Source organism: Saccopteryx bilineata, chromosome 2, assembly GCF_036850765.1.
Source record: "Saccopteryx bilineata isolate mSacBil1 chromosome 2, mSacBil1_pri_phased_curated, whole genome shotgun sequence".
NCBI lineage: Eukaryota > Metazoa > Chordata > Mammalia > Chiroptera > Emballonuridae > Saccopteryx > Saccopteryx bilineata.
In genome coordinates this window covers 363,372,032-363,390,625 of record NC_089491.1, presented here as the reverse complement: position 1 = coordinate 363,390,625, position 18,594 = coordinate 363,372,032, and the positions used below count along the sequence as shown (strand labels likewise).

General features: G+C 54.7%; 1 protein-coding gene across 18 annotated transcripts in view; it reads right to left on the bottom strand.

Annotated features, from left to right (window-relative positions):
* MYO18A (myosin XVIIIA) overlaps positions 1 to 18,594 on the bottom strand; it is a 98,047-nt gene that overhangs the window by 8,537 nt on the left and 70,916 nt on the right. For 14 of the 18 annotated variants that reach the window (XM_066263171.1, XM_066263176.1, XM_066263158.1 and 11 more), the window contains 19 exons: positions 17,090 to 17,218; positions 16,262 to 16,405; positions 15,782 to 15,871; positions 15,522 to 15,641; positions 15,193 to 15,304; positions 14,633 to 14,760; positions 14,186 to 14,340; positions 12,213 to 12,336; positions 11,935 to 12,135; positions 11,261 to 11,371; positions 10,634 to 10,738; positions 9,797 to 9,943; positions 9,301 to 9,414; positions 7,908 to 8,024; positions 7,631 to 7,714; positions 7,073 to 7,210; positions 4,895 to 5,080; positions 3,606 to 3,745; positions 2,782 to 2,826 (listed from right to left, as the gene is read on the bottom strand). In XM_066263171.1, the coding sequence (XP_066119268.1) occupies positions 2,782 to 2,826; positions 3,606 to 3,745; positions 4,895 to 5,080; positions 7,073 to 7,210; positions 7,631 to 7,714; positions 7,908 to 8,024; positions 9,301 to 9,414; positions 9,797 to 9,943; positions 10,634 to 10,738; positions 11,261 to 11,371; positions 11,935 to 12,135; positions 12,213 to 12,336; positions 14,186 to 14,340; positions 14,633 to 14,760; positions 15,193 to 15,304; positions 15,522 to 15,641; positions 15,782 to 15,871; positions 16,262 to 16,405; positions 17,090 to 17,218 (2,390 nt within the window). The remainder of the gene's footprint in view (positions 1 to 2,781; positions 2,827 to 3,605; positions 3,746 to 4,894; positions 5,081 to 7,072; positions 7,211 to 7,630; positions 7,715 to 7,907; positions 8,025 to 9,300; positions 9,415 to 9,796; positions 9,944 to 10,633; positions 10,739 to 11,260; positions 11,372 to 11,934; positions 12,136 to 12,212; positions 12,337 to 14,185; positions 14,341 to 14,632; positions 14,761 to 15,192; positions 15,305 to 15,521; positions 15,642 to 15,781; positions 15,872 to 16,261; positions 16,406 to 17,089; positions 17,219 to 18,594) is intronic. The other 4 variants (XM_066263172.1, XM_066263175.1, XM_066263177.1 and 1 more) reach the window with 1 other exon arrangement.

Sequence of the window (18,594 nt, the reverse complement as noted above, 5' to 3'; positions counted from 1 at the left end):
ATGCCTTCATTTCAAGAACTAGGCTGCTGGCCATGGAGCAGAAAAGAGAAAGGCTTCATTACAACTTTAAGTTAGCTTGAACTTGGAGTCTCCTTAGCTGATGGCAATGCCAACCTGGGCACAAGAGGCTATATCCCAGACCCATGGGATTCCTGGCCCTTAGGAAACAGAAAGGAAAAAGAGGGGACAATGACATTTCCTAAGAGGCTAGCAACAACTTCAGGATTTAATTTGTATTCTGGAGATCCAGTTGGCCCCAAAAGTACTAGACAACGGCTCTGCCTCTCCAAGTCTCCTTTTCTGTCCCTCAGACAGCCTCCAGCTCTTGCTCCTCAGTACTTCTTTTGGCCAAGCTGGCCTGAGGCCTCTCAACTTGGAGGAGAACCCATAAGAGTCAAATTCTTAGGCTGGAGTCACAGTGACCCCTCACAAAGCAGCAGGGCTTGGAGAAAGCTGAGTGAGAATGCTTCTAGAATTCTGCAAAATGTCTGTTCAACACATTCTCAGGCTATGGATATGCTAGGATTTCTCCTTGATATAAATTTCCTTTCATCTATGTCAACAGGAGCAGCCCTGTTCCTGATTTATGTTCTTGGATAAATAGCCACACAGGTGTGTGTGTGTGTGTGTGTGTGTGTGTGTGTGTGCGCGCGCGCGCGCGTGCAGGCGCGCCACACACCCACACACACACACACACACACACACACACACACACACGAAACCACCAGACTCTGTTCTGGGGACTGTGAGAGAGCATGGCTCGTGGGGAGGGGAATAAAAAGGCATATTTTATGGGCTTCCATCAAATACAGAATTATAACAAAGACGAGGCTGGCTGATGCCCCTGGTAAACAGTTTAGCAGACAGCCCTGAAACTGCTAATGCAAGCCCGTGCCCGTCTGAGCCCAGCAGATTTACTATGGTGCAAGGGCCCCATGGAATGCCAATACTACCTGATTTATACACCGTGCAAAAACCCTCCTCTTCTAGCTTCAGAGCCTGTTATTTATCACCACCGTTCATAACCATATTGATTGCCTTTAGAAAGGAGGTGCTGTATGCATCGCAAAATCTATGCCTACATGTTAAAAGCATCTCTGTATAAATCTCCCTTAATACCGCGCTGTTTACTGCTTTCATTAAGGTTATGGCAATAACAACTGTATCTCTAAGTAAATCGAAACATTTTTTTTATTCTGCCTCTCCTAGCAAGCTAGCTTGATAACTTGGAGCTGAGGCCCAGAGCTGCTGAAGAAGGAGCCACATCACCTCTCTGCCATCAGCAGGAACCTGGCTTGGACTGCATACCCTTGTGCGCCTGCGTGAGTACGTGCTGGGGTGTGTGTGTGTATGTGTGTGTGTGTGTATGTGTGTGCGCGCGCGCGCGCGCGCGTGTGTACACGTACCGTGTGCTGTGCCTGGCAATGATTTAGAATATGATCTTAAATGCGCATTTTATCAGTCCTTGAAGCTCCTACAGCCCAAGGATGGCAGGGCTAGAACACACAGGGGACAGACAGTCATGGGCCCAGAATATGAATTTTCCTCCTTACGAGCAACGATTAGGTTGAAAACCTGGCCTGCCTGCTTTCGCCTTCCCTTTAGTTTCAAGTATATAGATGATGTTTGGGTTCTTTTCCTTAAATAATCAAGCCTGTAAACAAACTCTAGGGGCAGGCAGGCTCAGGGGGCAGTTGAAATTTTAAATGGTTGAAATTAAACCTCATGTCAAATACAATTTATGTCCAGGCTCATGTGCTATTAGTTAACTGGGAGCTGAATCACGGGGGAACAAACAAACGGAGACAGAACGGTGGGGGATATTAATTGTGTGTGACAACCGGGCTCCAGCGGCCCTCTATCACTGTTACACACTATTACATTTATCATTAGCTCTCACAAAGTCCTTTGTGCGGCTGCCAGCCCATCCTGGGCAGGGCAGGGGGCCTGCCAGGCAAGAGGGAGTTGGGGAGGAAACCCAACACCATGCTAAAAAAACAATCTCTCAAAAATAGCTCTGTCAAACTTGACGGAGGATCACTGGGTCCACCTGCACACACTGTCCGCTCTCACCCAGAAGGAAGGAAATGATGCGAGGGGTGGATTTACTGAGCTTCCCGCCACCTGACAGCACCAGCACAAGGCCCCAGGGCCTCCCTCTGCCCAGTTGCCCAAGGGAGTAAAGTAAACACATCTGGCTGTGTTCCCTTCCCAGGCCACAGCAGAGCAGCCCATGATTCGCTGCCTGAATGCTTTCTCCAAACAAGCGACTGCTCGATGCCCCTCTCCTCCTACCCTTGTCTGCCAAAAGAAGGTGGCAGACCTTTCATAGAAACATACCAGCTTCTTTCAGGCATTTCAGGCTCCAAAGGAGCCCAAGGATATGGACAAATCCATCCCAAACAGACCTGTCCCCAGGAAAATTGTCTGGGGAGGCACCTACACTTGGTTTTTGAGAGAGGAGAGGGCTGGAGCTCGGGAAGGCAGACTGTGGGTACTACCGACTGAGGCTGAGTTCTCCTTTCTGATGGAGTCCCCCTCCTGCCTGCACTGGGGAGTGCACCTTGTTGCCTTCCCTCTACCTCTGAGGCAGGGCCCAGCCTGTCTCCCTGCCTTCCCTCAGGACAGAGTCAGCAGTGTTAGTGTGAGAGTCTAGCTCAGAGGATATGTCAGAGGCTGTGTCCCCATGCGTCATGCAGCAGGCCGGTTGGGAGGCCAGTGTTAGGGGCAGTTAAACACCACGCGAGGAGTGGCAGAGAGCGCATGCGCTCTAGTCCTCACGGTTTATTTTTTCTTTTCTGATACTTTGTCACCATGTCCTGCAAACTGGAAACAGAAAGAAAATGGTGGGCAGGGAGGCCAGAAGAAGACAGAAAAATAAACAGGCAAACCAAGGTGGACCCCTCTTTCCTCAGCAAGTATGGCTGGGGCTGACTGAGAACAGATGGCAAGATGAATGATAGTGCTGTCCTCAGAGGGAGGTCCAGGCCACCCAGGTACCTTTCCTCTGACACAAAGGAGTAGGCTCCCTGGGACCTGCCTGCAGGATGGGGCCCTGGCCCTCCTGCAAGAAGGGGGCAGCTCTGGGGCATCTGCTCAGGGCAGACGTGGGAGATTTTCTAGGGCCCTCACATCCCCGACTGCCAGTCTGCCTACCTCATGACTTCCTCCTCAGCCTAAGACTACAAATCTTTCTCTCTCCCCTAAACCATTCCTTGGGTGGGTTTTATGAGAGAAAACCTCTGGCATGGTAACAAGGCACCATGGCCCTTAAATCTCTGCTCTCCCCAGAGTAGGGCAGGCGTCACCGGAAATGCAGCTAAATGGGGGAATAACTCATCTTGAACAGGCAGAGCTGGAGAGCCAGGTCTGGGGGAGGCCTGGGGAGGGAAGATGGGAAGGAGGAGGGGAGGAGTCTGACCCAGGCAGCACCTGCCCTGCCCTCAGCTGCTGCAGGACAGATTCCTGTTTGGGTCTGGCAATGACGGGGGGAGGCTGGCGGCTCAGGGAGACGGAGGTTGCAACTATTCTACCTTTTGGCCTGGTCCCGAGGTGGTCAAGAGGGCCTCCATGATGTCTGAAGCTGCCCTAGAGACGCCTCTTACCTGTTGATGAGGTCCTCGTTCTCATCGCTCTCCATCTCATCCTCAATGGCAGCCTGCAGGTCTCCGATGCGCTTGAATGCCAGTTTTAGATCGGCCTGCAGGCTCTGGTTAGCAGCCTCCAGACTCTCCATGTCCATTTCCTAGGAGGGAGAGTGGGTAGTCCAGTTCACAGGAGGGCTAGTCTCTCATCCAGCTGCCCCAGAAGAAGCCTAGTTCCAGGCTCTCCTAGCCAGACAGGAGATACATGGATGCAAGCCTACAGAGCTTTTTTTATGTTTATTTTTAGCTCTGGTGTTACTGGGCTGTTGGGCCTGGTCTTGCCTGATGGAGTTTCCAGGGCAACCCTTAGTCCCTGGACTGCCCTTAGGGCTTCCTGGACTGTCCTCATGACATGTCTTCTTTTCTTCTAATTCTCTAAACCAGAAGTCCCCAAACTTTTTACACAGGGGGCCAGTTCACTGTCCCTCAGACCGCTGGAGGGCCGGACTATAAAAAAAACTATGGCCCTGGCCGGTTGGCTCAGCGGTAGAGCGTCGGCCTAGCGTGCGGAGGACCCGGGTTCGATTCCCGGCCAGGGCACACAGGAGAAGCGCCCATTTGCTTCTCCACCCCTCCGCCGCACTTTCCTCTCTGTCTCTCTCTTCCCCTCCCGCAGCCAAGGCTCCATTGGAGCAAACATGGCCCGGGCGCTGGGGATGGCTCTGTGGCCTCTGCCTCAGGCGCTAGAGGGGCTCTGGTCGCAACATGGCGACGCCCAGGATGGGCAGAGCATCGCCCCCTGGTGGGCAGAGCATCGCCCCATGGTGGGCGTGCAGGGTGGATCCCGGTCGGGCGCATGCGGGAGTCTGTCTGACTATCTCTCCCTGTTTCCTGCTTCAGAAAAAATGAAAAAAACAAACAAACAAACAAACAAACAAAAAAACTATGAACAAATCCCTATGCACACTGCACATATCTTATTTTAAAGTAAAAAAACAAAACGGGAACAAATACAATATTTAAAATAAAGAACAAGTAAATTTAAATCAACAAACTGATCAGTGTTTCAATGGGAACTATGCTCCTCTCATTGACCACCAATGAAAGAGATGCCCCTTCCGGAAGTGCGGCGGGGGCTGGATAAATGGCCTCAGGGGGCTGCATGCGGCCCGCAGGCCATAGTTTGGGGACCCCTGCTCTAAACCATGGTTTCTTTGCAGCCCCCCCCCCCCCCCGCCCAGGAGTAAGGTGTGCACTTAGAAGCTACTCAGTGGGCTGCCAGGTGGGGGCCCCAGGGTGGGGTGCATTACCAGTTCATGCTTCTTGCGGCTTGCCTCGGCCTCCTTCCGGGCCAGCTCGCCCATCTCCTCCTTGGTGTCCCGGAGCTGCCGCTGCAGCCTCTTGTTCTGCTCCTTCTCCCGGTTCTCAGCTGCTATGCGCTGATCCCGCTCCTCAGTCAGCTTCTCCATGTTCTCCTTGAGCCGGCTGGCCAGGCTCTGGACAGGGAGGTGGACAGAGGGGCCCATCAGCCAGGTGGAGAGAGGGCTGTGGTGGAACTCTGGAGTCAGGAGGCCTGGGGTCCAGCTCTGGCGCCACCACTCACTGGTAGGTGGGCAAGCAGCTAAAGCCCTCTGAGGCAGCTTCCTCTGACTTTCTGTACAATGGGAGACTAACACCTAGTCCCCCGGGGGTCTTCTGAGGACCCAATAAGGTAAAGTACACGGAGGCATTTGGGAAGGGAAAAGGTGTTAGTATCATCATTAGCACTCCCAAGGTCTGGCGCCAGCCTGGGCCTGTCCATGCTGACTGACATCATGTGTGGGGCCGCCGTGAGCAGCAGGCTTCCCTCGCAGACCCGGAACCCAGAAGCTCCAAAAGCTAGATCCTGAGCCCAGAGGTAAATGGCTTTACTAAGAGTTCCCAAATGAGGAGGAGACCAAACAATCATCCCTCTAAGCCTGATGAATCTTTCTTCCCCCAGAAACTTGAACATGCTTCCTCCTCTGGGCCATAGGATGCTGAGCAAGAAATGACCTGGAGACCGGGACAGAGTGTGAGGGAAGAACCCTGGTTCCAACCTGACTATCTGCGCCCCAGCCTCTGTCTCTCTAAAATAACAGCACTAGGTTGGTTACCTGATCGCTAAGGGCCAGTTTTGTTTAATAGTCTATACATCTAAACCACAATATTGTATTTCTGAGCAGAAGGGGAAATGAGAGAGAGCTGAGGAAAGGGACTGGGGTCCACCAGAAAAGGAGACAAGTATAGTAAGTGTGTCCTATATCTACCAGGCCAATGACCTCTTCTGTCCCTGGATAGCTCTGTGACCTTAGTCAACCTACTTACCTATTCCTATATGTAAAATGGAGATCAAAATATTACCAAGGCAGAACATGAGCTATTAATAAGTCTCTTCTCTCTCTAGCTCTCCTGAGGACTGTGAGCCCATTTTTGGGAGGTCCAGTCATAGTCTCTTCTTAGGTCAAGAGTATTAATGCCCTCCAGATGCCCACTGCCAGCCCACAGTCACCTGTTTCCGTCTCTACCCTAGTGCCTACTCGACTGAGGGGCTGACGGAATGTGGCAGGGATGCTCCTCAGCACCCACATCCCATGAACACAGTTGTCATGGAGAACTGCTGGTGCTTAGACACGTCTGAGAGAGAGAGAGACAGAGAGAGACACACAGAGAGAATGCTGCCTGCTTCTTTCTCCTACCTGCTCTGTCGGAAAAGGAGGGAGCTGGAGCATGCTGGTTCTGGGACATTAAACAGAAAGGATTGAATTTGGAGTGTGGAGATCACAGTTGACAGGAAGGAGAGATTAAAGAGAGAAGAAAAGAGGTGAATAGAAAAAGGAGAAGGGTTGAAGGGAAGAGATTGAAAAGTAGAGGGAGAGGAGGAATGGGAGGGGGGAAAAGGGAAGAAACAAGGAGAGGGTAGGAAAAGGGAATCAGATCAGGGAGAGGAAAAACACAAAGAGAAGAAAGGATGGGGCCAAACTAGAGAAAAATGACGAGAGAAGGAGGAAAAACAGAGAGAGACGAGAAGGGTAGGAAGAAGTGAGGAAAGGGGGAATAAGAAAGGGAAGGGAGAGAAAGGGAGAGCTGTGAGATGAGAGAATAGACTTCAGCCTCCTAGAAGTGGCGCCGTTCACTGCATATTTATGACCCTGCCAGAGAGCGAGTGAGGCGAACCTGCGGGGGGAGCTCATGGTGGAGGAAAATATGAAGACGAAAAGCTAAGCTGCTCTGGTCCCTTGGCAGAAAGTAAGCACGAAAACAGAATGTAAAGCAGGCAGGCTCCACGGTGCCCAGAGAACAGCCAGGCGGGCAGGGGAGAAGGCATCGCCCCGTCAGCTGGCCTGGCAGCTTGGCAGAGGCCTCTGAGGAGCGTCCGCGGGCCTGCCCAGCCCTGCTCAGCATGCGTGGCTCTGGCTGCCAGGGCAGCTCTGCCCTGGTCACGGTGACCAGGAGACGTGTGCACCCACCTCCAGCCGCTTCACTTGCGTCCTTTCGAACTCCAGGCGTGTCTCCAGCTCTCGGATCTTAGCTTCCTGCCTGCTCACCAAGGACTTGTCCACCATGGATTGCTCTAGGAACTCCTTTTGGCTCTGGAGGGCTTGTAGCTGGGGGGTGGGAAGCAGGAAGAGAAGAAAGAACTGAGTCCAGTGGGGGTGGGGGGTGGGGGGAGGTAGAGTGCGGTGCTGGAAAGATCATTATGGTGACCAGAAGGCTGAGGAGGGAGGGATGTGTAGGGGATGTGGAAGAATGGGGCCCAAGCCAGAGACATTCCCCACCTGGCCAAGCACTGGCACAGATTTAGCCCTTTGGAGACAAAGGAGAAAGCTAACGACCAGAGAGGGACTAGAAATGTGCAATGAGGCAGCTGAAGCCAAAATGTCTGCTATGGCGATATGGCTCCAAGCCTAGCTCTCTGTACTTGATGCTGCTCTGTGGATTGCGGAGGGCAGAGAGAAGTGCTTGCTACCCTGTGAGCTTGGGGGTTCATCCCCATGCATGGTGATCCCGGGACTCCCGGTCCCCACCTTCTCCTGGAGCTCTTGCTTCTCCTTGTTGGCTTCCTCTAGCTGAGCTTGAAGGTCATTCATCTGAGCGAGGTCCCGGGAGGCCTGGGGAAGGAGTGAGTGCTGAAGCAGGATCCCCTATGAACCTCAACTCCACCCCATTCCACCCTACCCCGAGTGTCAGGGACGGCAGGCACTGCAACCTCTCCCAAGAAGTGGCTGTACTGGGGACCTCTGAGGAGGACCAGAGGACAGCGTCTGTGGCACCGGGTGTGGTGGGCACTCGTGGGCAGGGTACCTGAGCCACAGCTGCCTTGTGCTTCTTCATCAGCTCATTCATGTCCTCCTGATCCTCCTCCAGCCGGTTCTGGATCTCGTTCTTTTCCCGCTGAAGGCGGCTCAGCTGCTCCTCCAGCTGGACAGAAGCAAATACAGATCAGAAGGCCTCAGGCCAGGCGCAAGTTCGAACCTTCCATGTCACTTCCAGTGGGAGGGGGGTGGCGAGGAGGCCAGGCCCACATTCTGGGGTGGATCCCAGGACCAGTGTGATCAGGGAGCTGCGGGAAAGGACTGTCCTTGCAGCACAGGCAGACCCTGGCCTAAATGGCAGCTGCTTTCTGGCAGTTCTCGGGGAGCTAATGAAAAGGTCTGTCCACAACAAGCGACCTATCATCATGGAACTAGCAGTCTAAGCCCTAACCTATATACCTTCTGTCCCCTTCAGGCCCCAGGAAGGACCCCTCGAGTCTGTGTAGCTCTCAGGCATGGATTCTGTATTCCCCTGGGGCCACCTGCTCCCTGACCATCCAACCCCCACAGCCAGTCCATGCCTGGGGGGAGGGGAAGAGACAGCCAACAGCAACTTCAGGAAATGAATGAATCTATTAGCCTGTAATTCCAAACCAAAATGACTGTGTTGGCTCCTTCTCTGCCCCATCCATCTTGTTACCGGGCTGTGGGGAGCTGAAGAAGCCTCTGCCAAGAAATTTATTAACTCAGATTTAAATAAAATGGTAATTTTATAACAGCCCTTTTTAACACAATTAAAGATTTTGAATTACTCACCTGAAAACTGCTGAGGAACACAAATGTCACTGGGATAAATCAAGCCTGGGAGATTGGCATCAGTAGCCAGGTGGCTAGCTATGGGGTCGTGGAGCCCCAAGCCAAGCCCAGCCTCGTCCCCTGCCCCATTCCCTGCTCGAGATGGTACTGGTTGCCACATCCCAGTAATGAATTCTCAGCCAGCAATGGATGGGCCATGGGAGAGGTGGGGAATTAAAAGGGAGGCATTATATAAGAGCTCTAATTAGCTGCCACTTGGGCTTGTCAGTGGGCTGGCCAGGGGAAGGGGAGAGAAATGAGCCATCCCATCCCCTTATCGGTGCTTTCGCTACTCTCTAGGCACCCGCTTACTTCCCTTAGCCACATTAACTGCTTTTATTTATGGTGTTGGGGCCTGCAGCCAAGCTCCCACAGGCAGGTGTTTAAACAGGGAGATGGGCCCTTGCTGGCTCCCTCTTCCACCTCGTTCCCTCCCGGGCCTCTGCTGTTAGTGAGAGAGACAGAGGAGGGAGGCCCGCTCTCCCTGCAGAAAGTTCTGATGGGAAAGGTCCCTGTTTGAAGTGAAGTCAGCCACTGTCACAACTCCAGGCTCCCACAGCCCGGCCCCGTATAACCCGGTTCCTCACCGCTGTCTTGGCTTTGGCGATGTCATCAATCTGCAGATGCAGGTCTTCGATCTCCACCTCCATTGCTTTGCGAGCTTTTACGGCTGCTGCACAGGTGAACTCGGACTCCTCTAGCTGGAAACAGAGCCAGGGAGAGATGTCAGCCATTCCTTGGGGGCAGGAGGGCTATGCAGGGTGTTCACAGGGGAGAGGGAGCCCAGGCTCTCTCCTCCTCTGTTCACTTCGGACCCTGGGAACTTGGGGTGTTGTGGTGCATGCATAGGCATCTCTTCCCAGAACAGGCACCCACCCACAACATCCCAGGGATTGGCAGGCACACTGTACATCATGCAGAAGCCCTGGGGAGTATGGTTGCTACAAGTGGCTTCTCCCCTCTTCTCTGTCACCTTCCATCCCCAGAACTCAAGAACCATTGAGAGGGACAAGAGGGAGAGAAAGAAATTGAAAAACTAAGCTCCGCTGCACTGAGAGCTGACTGCATCCTCTCTGCAGATACCTGGTTCTTCAGCTGGGCGATCTCCCTCTTGCTGGGTGCGTTGTTCTTCAGGTGGTCCAGCATGATCTGGGCATCTGCCAGCAGGGCCTTGGTGCGCTTCAGGTCCTTCCGGAGCCGCTTCTCTGACTCAAAGTCCCGCTGGTTCACCTGGGTGGACACCAGAAGTTGGGGCTCTGGGCTCCACCACAGAGCCTCCTCCTGTCTTCCCCAAGCCCACACCTCACCCTCGCTCTCATTCTGAGTCCCCCTACTGAGCAATGACGGTTGAAGTGCCAGGATCATGCCAGCCAATAAGGAAAGCCTGGGTGCACCATGTATGGCTATCACCCCCATTCCACAAGTGATGACAGTGGGTCCTATAGAGCCCAGCACCCTCCTCCATGTTCCCAGTTTTCTTTTTTTATTTTTCTTTTTCTTTTTTTCAGGGACAGAGAGAGAGTCAGAGAGAGGGACAGATAGGGACACACAGACAGGAACTCAGGGAGATGAGAAGCATCAATCATCAGTTTTTCGTTGCGACACCTTAGTTGTTCATTGATCGCCCTCTCATATGTGCCTTGACCACAGGCCTTCAGCAGACCGAGTAACCCCTTGCTCGAGCCAGTGACCTTGGACTCAAGCTGGTAAGCTTTTGCTCAAGCCAGGTGAGCCTGTGCTCAAGCTGGCAACCTCAGGGTCTCGAACCTGGGTCCTCTGCATCCCAGTCCGACGCTCTATCCACTGCGCCACCGCCTGGTCAGGCCATGTTCCCAGTTTTCTACACCTGAGAGTCCCATCCCTAAGTCTAGATGGGGCAGGCAGCTGGCCAGACCCCATCCAACAGTCTCAGTGACTCACCTGGTCACTGAGTGTGGCGAGCTTGCTCTCCAGTTCCCGCTTCTCTCGTAGCACCTTCTGCTTATCCTCGTATTCCTCCTCAAGCTGCACTTCCATTTGTTTTAACTGGAGAACCGTGGGTACAAAGCCCTGTCAGTCCCTTCAGTGTCTGGAGCCAGCCAGTCCCCTTTTGTTCTGGATACGCCCCCACCCCGGGAAAACAGTGGGGCAGGGCTGAGCATGGATGACCCCAGAGAGAGCAGACCCTGAATGTGAACTTCCTAGTGTTTCAGAGCAGCCTGGCAGGTCGAGGAGGGATGGCAGAACATGCATGGTGGCCCCAAGCCAGAGTGGGAGCCCCTGGTCCAGAATGGGCAGGCCCCACTGAGCCAGGCAGCTGACTGCACAGGGCAGCACAGGGTGGACTGCTGACTGGCACAGAAAGCAGAAAGCACTAGTTCCTCAAGGGCCCGAGTTTCTCTGTAGACCCTGAGAGCACACATCCCAGCTAATGCCAGGAGTGGAGACTCCTGGTCCAGAATGGCGATGAAAGATAGCATGGCTGAGGCAGGGAAACACTAATCCCCTTTAAAGCAGTGATGGGGGAAGCAGCATTTATACTGGATAGGTAAATACCCACTGCCTTACCTTTTTCTGACACGACTGCCGGGCCTCCTCCACCTCCTCATCGCGACTTTCCATCTCCTTGGAATGGGTCTGTCTCATCCGCTCCATCTCCATCTCAAGGCGCAGCTTGGCCTGGAGGTGGGTAGGAGTAGAGACTGGGTTCCTTTCCCAGCAGCACTCTGACCCCACCCACTGAACACTGATGGGCAGCTCACTCCAGACTCAGGAGCAGGGAACATCTCCGCCAGCAGTTCACTTTGCTCCCACGGTGCTCCTGTGGCAGTGGGCTTTCCCGGAGAAGCTGAACTCCCTTACTAGGTGTCTAGCACAGGCCCAGAGAAGGCGCAGAGAAGCTGAGGACAACCCTGCGGCTTTTCCACTTGGCTCCCAGGCTCTAGCTCCCAGAACTGATATGGTGGCTCAGTGGCAGCCTGGGTGGACTCATGGCCTTCTGGCTGCTGTGCATCCTGAGCCCCTTTACTAGAGCTCAATCAAGATTTGTCCTTGTGAAAAACACCACAAAAGCTTAATTATCTTCTCACTGGCTGGCACAGATCAGGTGCTCACTCAACATTTTGTGACTAAGGCAATGAATGAGCAAATGAATGTCTGAATTTGGATCCTGCCCTCCTCAGGCCCAGGCCTCAGTTAGCTGTGGGGATGGTGGTGGCTCCCTTAGCCAAGCCCTCCAGCACCTGTTCCAACATCTGGATGGTCCCCGCCTGCTCATCTAGCTCCTCTTCCTGATCCTTGACCTTGGCCTCCAGGTCCCTGAGCTGTTTCTTGACCTTGGCCAGAGAGGCTTCATCCTTGGACTCTTGGGAAGAAATGTCCTGGAGCTCAGCCTCCAGTGATACGACCTTCTGGGTGAATCCTGCAATGTCCATGTCTTTTTCCTGGAGCAAAAGAGAAGATGAGGCTGGTCCTGGCCTGTGAGGAGGACGAGGAGTGGATGGTGGGCATCACAACGCACCTCCAGTTGCTGTTTCAGGCTGAAAGCCTCGGCCAGAAGCATGTCCTTCTCCCGCTGCAGTTTCTCCCGCTGCCCTTTCTCCCTCTGGGCCTCCTCGTGGGCCTGTGAGAGCTCGCCGTCAAACCTGCGAGGCGGACGGGCACAGTGGCTCCATCAAACAAGGGAAGAGTCTGGGTCTCCAGCACCCAGAGGCTGCCAGGAAACGATGCCACAGATATGAATGGGATATAGGCAGAGGGGATACGCATGCAGCCTGAACTATGGCCCGGGTGAGGTGACATTCAGGGGTTACGGGTCAAGTCATCGAGGCCCTGCTCAACAACCTGGTCTGGGATGGGGGCGTATTTCATCAAGCAGGTCCAAGGAGCCCTTTCTTTGACTTGGTGGGCCTAAGGGGCCACACAGACTGCTTCCAGGGAAGAGGTGAACACATTCTCCTCGGGTGTTAAGTCTTGACCTTTTTTCATTTCAACAGATCAAGAATGAGGGCCCAGCCTGAGGGCAGAGAGGGCATCAAGATGGGTAGACATGGACATCCTGCCTGGTCTAACTCACTCTCCACAGTTCACTTTGGCTCCTGCCCCCAGCTCTCAGCACCAGCCTCTGGCCAGGCCCACCTGCCCAGCAGTACCCATGTCACCACCAGGACACCCACATTGGGCTGGAGTCAGCAGTCCCACTATGCCTAGCTGGCCCCGTGCTTCAATGGAAAAGAGCACAGTCCACGGTTGGGGGCCTCCTTCTTCACTCCTCCACTTCCTAGCCTTCCTTTTCTTGTCCAGTGACTTTAAACAGGGAGCAAATTGCTGAAATTCCTCTTAACACCTTTCCTGAATAGCTAATCAGATTCCTGTAAGAAAATTGAACAGTCCCCCCCCAACCCAACCCCAACCCCATCTCTCTCTCTCTTTCTCTCTCTCTCTCTCTCTCTCTCTCTCACACACAAACACACACACACACACACACACACACACACACACACACACACACACACACACACACAGAGCAAGAAAACTCCGGGCAGCTGAAACCTAATAAGTTGCCCAGTGGGGAGTGCAGCAAGATGGTAACTAGGCCGCACTGGCACCGTGATCGGGGCGCTCAGAAGGGGGTTCCCGCTAACAGTGTCAGCCTCTAGGTGAAAGGGGGGTGGGGTAAAGATAAGAACTAGGGAAGCAGAGAGTCTTGGTATTGGGAGGGAGATACTTAAGACCTTGTTTCCTCTCTCTCTGCAAAGCAGCAGCCCAGCCCAAGAGGCCGAGGGTAACCTGGGGTCACTGGAAGGACGGAGCTCTGCAGTTCTCACCTCCAGGGTTGTGGCTGCAGGGCTGCCCCTTCACAAAGGCAACTAGTGCCTCTGCTGAGAACCCCTCTGCTGCACAGGAGAGCTGGGCTCTGTTCCCACTCCCCGGTGCACCCTGCTGTTCCCAGGGTGTGTGGGTCCCTCTGTGTTGCTAATAAAGGCGTCCCATTCCCATCCCCAGCCAGGGAAATTAATTTAGATTGGATTTTTCTCCTGTGAGGGCTGCCCCCCTCCTTTGTGTCATTACCATAATGAGATGGAAGTGGCACAGTAGTTTAATGACATTAGTCAGGAGAGTGTGTTTGTGTGGCTGAGGCAAGGGGGAGCCGGGGAGCCAGGTGGGCACGTGGGACAGGGCTGCAATGGAGTGGTTCCTGCATGGGGCCTGGCTGGTGCCTGTCCTTGTTGAGCTGAGGCAGGGTGACAGGAACACTGAGCCGGGGCATATCTGAGAGCAGAGGCCTGAGCAGGCCTTCAGTGGGGATGTGGTCTGAGTGCTCCACAGAGGTCAGGAGTAAGACCCACTCACATTCTAGGACTAGTGACCATGCAGGCAAGCCCGCGGCCAAACTGAGGTCCTCCCTCCTCCCCTCCCTGGAGAGGGGGGAGGGAGCCCTGTCTGGGGCTGCTCTCGGAGGTCCTCTGCGCCCAGGCCGGGGGACCCACCCACCTCCTCTGCTTCTTCTCCAGCTCATGGTTGCGGACCTGCTGGCCCTCCAGGTGCAGCTTGGTGTCCTGCAGCTCAGCTGTCAGCCGCTGGCACTTCTTCTTGAGCTGCTGCAGAGTCCGCTGGCTCTCCTCACTGTCTGCCTGCAGGTCCCCGAGCTAGGGGCCGAGGTGGGGGGCGGGGTCACGGGCCATCCAGCGGCCCAGAAGTTGGTAGAGAAGGTGAGGAGGGCATGGATAAGTGAGGGGGAAACCCAGAGATGAGGGATGAAGTAAGGGATGTTCAGAACTAAAACACTGTAACAATAGTTTGCCCTTGTCCCCCCACACCGAGTGGCTGACACGCCAATCCCTCCCCAGCGCTCCCTAGCGCCTCTGGCCATTCACTGGGTCAACACGTGGCCCCGAGCCCCTCCTTGGCGCTCCCAGGCACAGGCCTCCACAGACTCACCCGCCTCTCCAGCTGCCTCTTGTTCTGCTGCTCCACCTCCAGCTTGTCCTCAAACTCCTGCTGGAGCCGCTTCTTGGTGAAGTCCACCTCCCGCACAGCTCGCTCGTACTTCAGGCGCCACTCACCACCTGTGGGGTTGGGGGCAGACAGAGAGGAATGAAGTTCTGAGAGTCCTCAAGAAAGGGCAGAGGGGAAGCCGGATGGGGCAGGGAGGAGTCACCCGGAGGGACTCAGAAAGGTCTTTGGTATGATGGCTTCCTCGCAAAGTGGAAGGAGCCAATACCTGGGAAAAGATAAGAGAGGGTGGGGTGGCTGTGTATGCTTTCTCCCCAGGGACTGCCAGACCATGGCCCCCAAACGTTGTCATCATCATGGTTGTTACAGCCCTCCATGATAATCTCCTGCATTTATTGGCACCTCGACTTCCCATCTATTTCATTTTAGCCTTATGCTAGACTTATACAAAGGAGACAGGCCTGGACAAGGGTGTGGTTACCCCACAGTGGGCAGCAGAGCTTGCCACTTGGGCCACAACTGAGCTCCTCTGTCCTCAGACTCACCTGCATCATCATCATCCACTTCCCCGTTGATCTCAGCTGCCCGGATGAGACGCGCCTCCATCACCTCCATTTCCATCACCTCCATCTGCTTCTTCAGTGCATCGTACTGGGTCTGCAGGAGAGGGGGTTAGGAGGTGTGCCGTTCCACCTCCTTGCTTGGTACCCCACCCCCACCCCTGAACCACACAGACCATGGTCACACGCTTACCCAGGGCAGACAGGGGTGCTGGGCTAGTGGCAAAGATGCCACCAGTCCTTGGGGTGAGTAGATGGGCACTAGAGTGTAGCGGCTGCTAGCGTGGCTGTCTTTAGCCCAGCCCTGCCCTCACCTGCAGCTCCTTCATCTCTTTCTCAGCTCGGAGCCTCTCTGCAGTCTCTGCGTCCAGCAGCTGGGAGGCGGACTCTCCCGTGTTACGTTCATCTGTCAGCTCCGATGTCAGCTCTGAGATCTGGGGTGGGGGCAGGGAGATGCCACCAGTTGAAATGCCTGCCTCACTCAGCCAGAACACCGGGCGGGGGGGGGGGGGGCTCCTAGGCCTAGCCTCCCTGTGGAGGTGAGCCAGTCTGCCTGGTGCTGGGAGTTACCCACCCGGGTCTCCAGCCGGTCACTGTTGAGTCGCAGCTCATTCCGTTCCTTCTCCACCTTCTCAAGCTTGCTCCGCAGCTGCTGGATCTCCTCCTGTGGTGTAGTAAGGAGGGCAAAGTGAGCCAGAGGCTCTGCAAGAGGCTGGGCCCATGATCTGCACTCTTGGGATGAACAAAGCTGGTAAACCTTGGGCTAAGACACAAGGAAACAGGAAGCCACGGCCTTCCAGGGACTCCTATCCCTAGACCCTTTTCCATATGCCGAGGATGCTTGAGAATTTTATCCTATTGGGCCACCCAGGGGCTCAGCCCACACCTCAGAGGGATGCCTTCTGTTTGATGGGCATAGTTAAAGGAACCAGCTCTCTGGACTAAAGAAAAGAAGCACTTGGGAGCCCAAGAAAAGCTGGTAAGACTCTTGCCCACAAGGACGAACTAATCCTTTTTCTCCCAGGGACCTGGCCCTCCTGGGGCTGCTACATACATCTCTGTTCCGGATCTGCTCCTCCGACAGCTGCACCTCAATCAGGGGTCGCACAGTGGTAAAGAGCTTCCACCAGGGCCAGTCTTTCACCCCTTTGTTCTTCTTGATGTTCTTTTGCACACAGCGAATGGCCAGGTCCTGGATCTAAGTTGGGGGGGGCACACAGTGGGGCCCTCAGTCCCAGGATCAGCCAGGTCCTCACACTGGGCTGCTCTTCTAGCCGTGTGACCTGGAGTTAAACACTCCCTGTGCCCCAGCCTCCCCCATCCCTCAGAGAGTGGGTGACAGAGAGCCTGTCCCTGGGAGCACTGCACTGGGCACTGACCACTCCGCCATCATTAGGAATAGTTTCACCTGCTTTATTTGCTGCCTGATTATTTCCAGCACCCTGGCCTGGCTATGCTATAAAACCTAATCTTGCTGAAACACAAGAGGTGGTGGTGCTGGCTGTTTTATGGACTTGCTAATAAGAAAAGGAGTCGCTGACACAGCTGCTTAATCTTCATGGAGCAGCCTATAACCCACAACCCACCTCTGTCTGGGTCCCGCTCCCCCACCCCACCCTAACCCCTGGATCAGGCCACATGGCCCCATTGCTAAACACACCACCACTCTCGCTGGTACCAGGGGGTTGCCCATCCCCCAGCCTGGTCCAGGCTTGGTGGCCCTGGGAGGTCCCTATCTCCTTTCCCCCAGATAACAATAACTCATAGTCCCAAGACTAGCCTCCTGTCCCTACATGTTTCCTTCAGTCTCCCACTCCACCCCAAGCACTCAGTTCTGCCCACCAGGCTGGGGAGTAGGATGGGGGTGTCCCTGGAATAGCACCTTTTTCTTCTTGAAGTGCTGGCGGGCCAGGTAGCCCCTGCAGGCCGCTTGGAACAGGGTTAGGTTCCTGCTGGTCTTTTCATCCCGTTGCTCCTCCAACCGCGCCAGGGTGCCTGCCCGGAAGAACACCTGTGGAGAAGCAGGCCAGGTGAAGGATGGAGACTGTGGGGCAGGGGGCGGCCCTGCCGAGGAGACCAGAGGCAGGCACAGAAACCAACAGGCCCAGGAGTGTGGCCCCAGGCCTGGGAAGAGCCTGAAAATCCAAGTGTCCAGGACAGGAGCGAAGGAGCAAGAAGAGGCCGAAGGAGGTGGGCCAGGCTGGGTGCTGCAAGGGGAGGAGTAGATGGAAAATCTAACTTCAAAGAGAGATGAAAGGAAAGGGAAGTCCAGGGAAGGCACTGGGAGAGGAAGGAAATGAAGCACCATTGGTCAAATGGGGAGAGGACAACCCTCAGCCACATCAGCAGTGGCTTCTTCCCCCACTGCTGCCAGCCACACTGTCCATGCCCCCTGTGCCCACCACCCAGCACAGGGCCCAACCACAGGCTCCAGCTGCCTTTGGCGTCCAGCTACCTGAGATCAGGTGAAGGGGACGGCAGTGTACGTGCGTCAGAAGAAAAAGGTCCAGGAAGCAGTGTACAGAGAAAAGGGGGTGGGAAGGAGTAGAGGGTCCCTTCTCTGTACCCTCCCAGCTCAGTTTCATTTCAGACCTCTCTTTCATGTGCCAACACCCCACCCTTACCCACACACCCAGGTTTCATCTCATGAAGAAGCCCGTGTGGTGGGTGGAGGTTGGCGCAGTCAAGGGACCAGTCATACAGGTTTGGGGGCTGGAGGGCAGATGTGAGAGGAACCAGCTGGACGACCCCACACCTAGCCTTTCCTCTCACTCTTTGGTGCCCGGAGCTGGAGTTGGGCAAATGTTTTTCTACTAGGAGAGGAGTGAGAGAGGGGGAAATGGACAGGTGAAAAAAGGCTCTAGTCTCCTTCGAGAGGGCAAAGGGACACCTAGGTATATGCCCACCTCCACCTTACCCAGGACACTAAAGATGCCCTTTGTGGGGGCAAAGAGAAGATATGAACTCCATGGGAAACACTCGAAACCATTAGGCACAGTATCTCCAGGCCTCTCTTCAGGGGAGAAGTGAGGACAGGGTCTACATTTTCTGCTGAGAAAGCTTTGCCTCTGGCGACTCCGAGGAAACCCAGTCCCCTGAGGCTGGCCTGGGAGAAAGCCAGCTCAGTCTCCTATAACACTTTCCCGAATTCCCAGGTGGGGCTGAGCGCTGGGATCTCCTATGGGTCCCAAACCCCAGCACAATGTGTGCGCCTGTGATCCTACCACAGAGGCTGGGAATATCCAGGTCCCCTGTGCTAGTGGTCAGCACGCATAGTTGTCTGACGAGGGCAGAAGCAGCGAGGCACCAGGTAGGGGACAGATAATGGCCCAGAAACACGTGGAAAGAAAAAGGATGGTCTGCAGGCTAGAACAGTGAGCCTCAAAC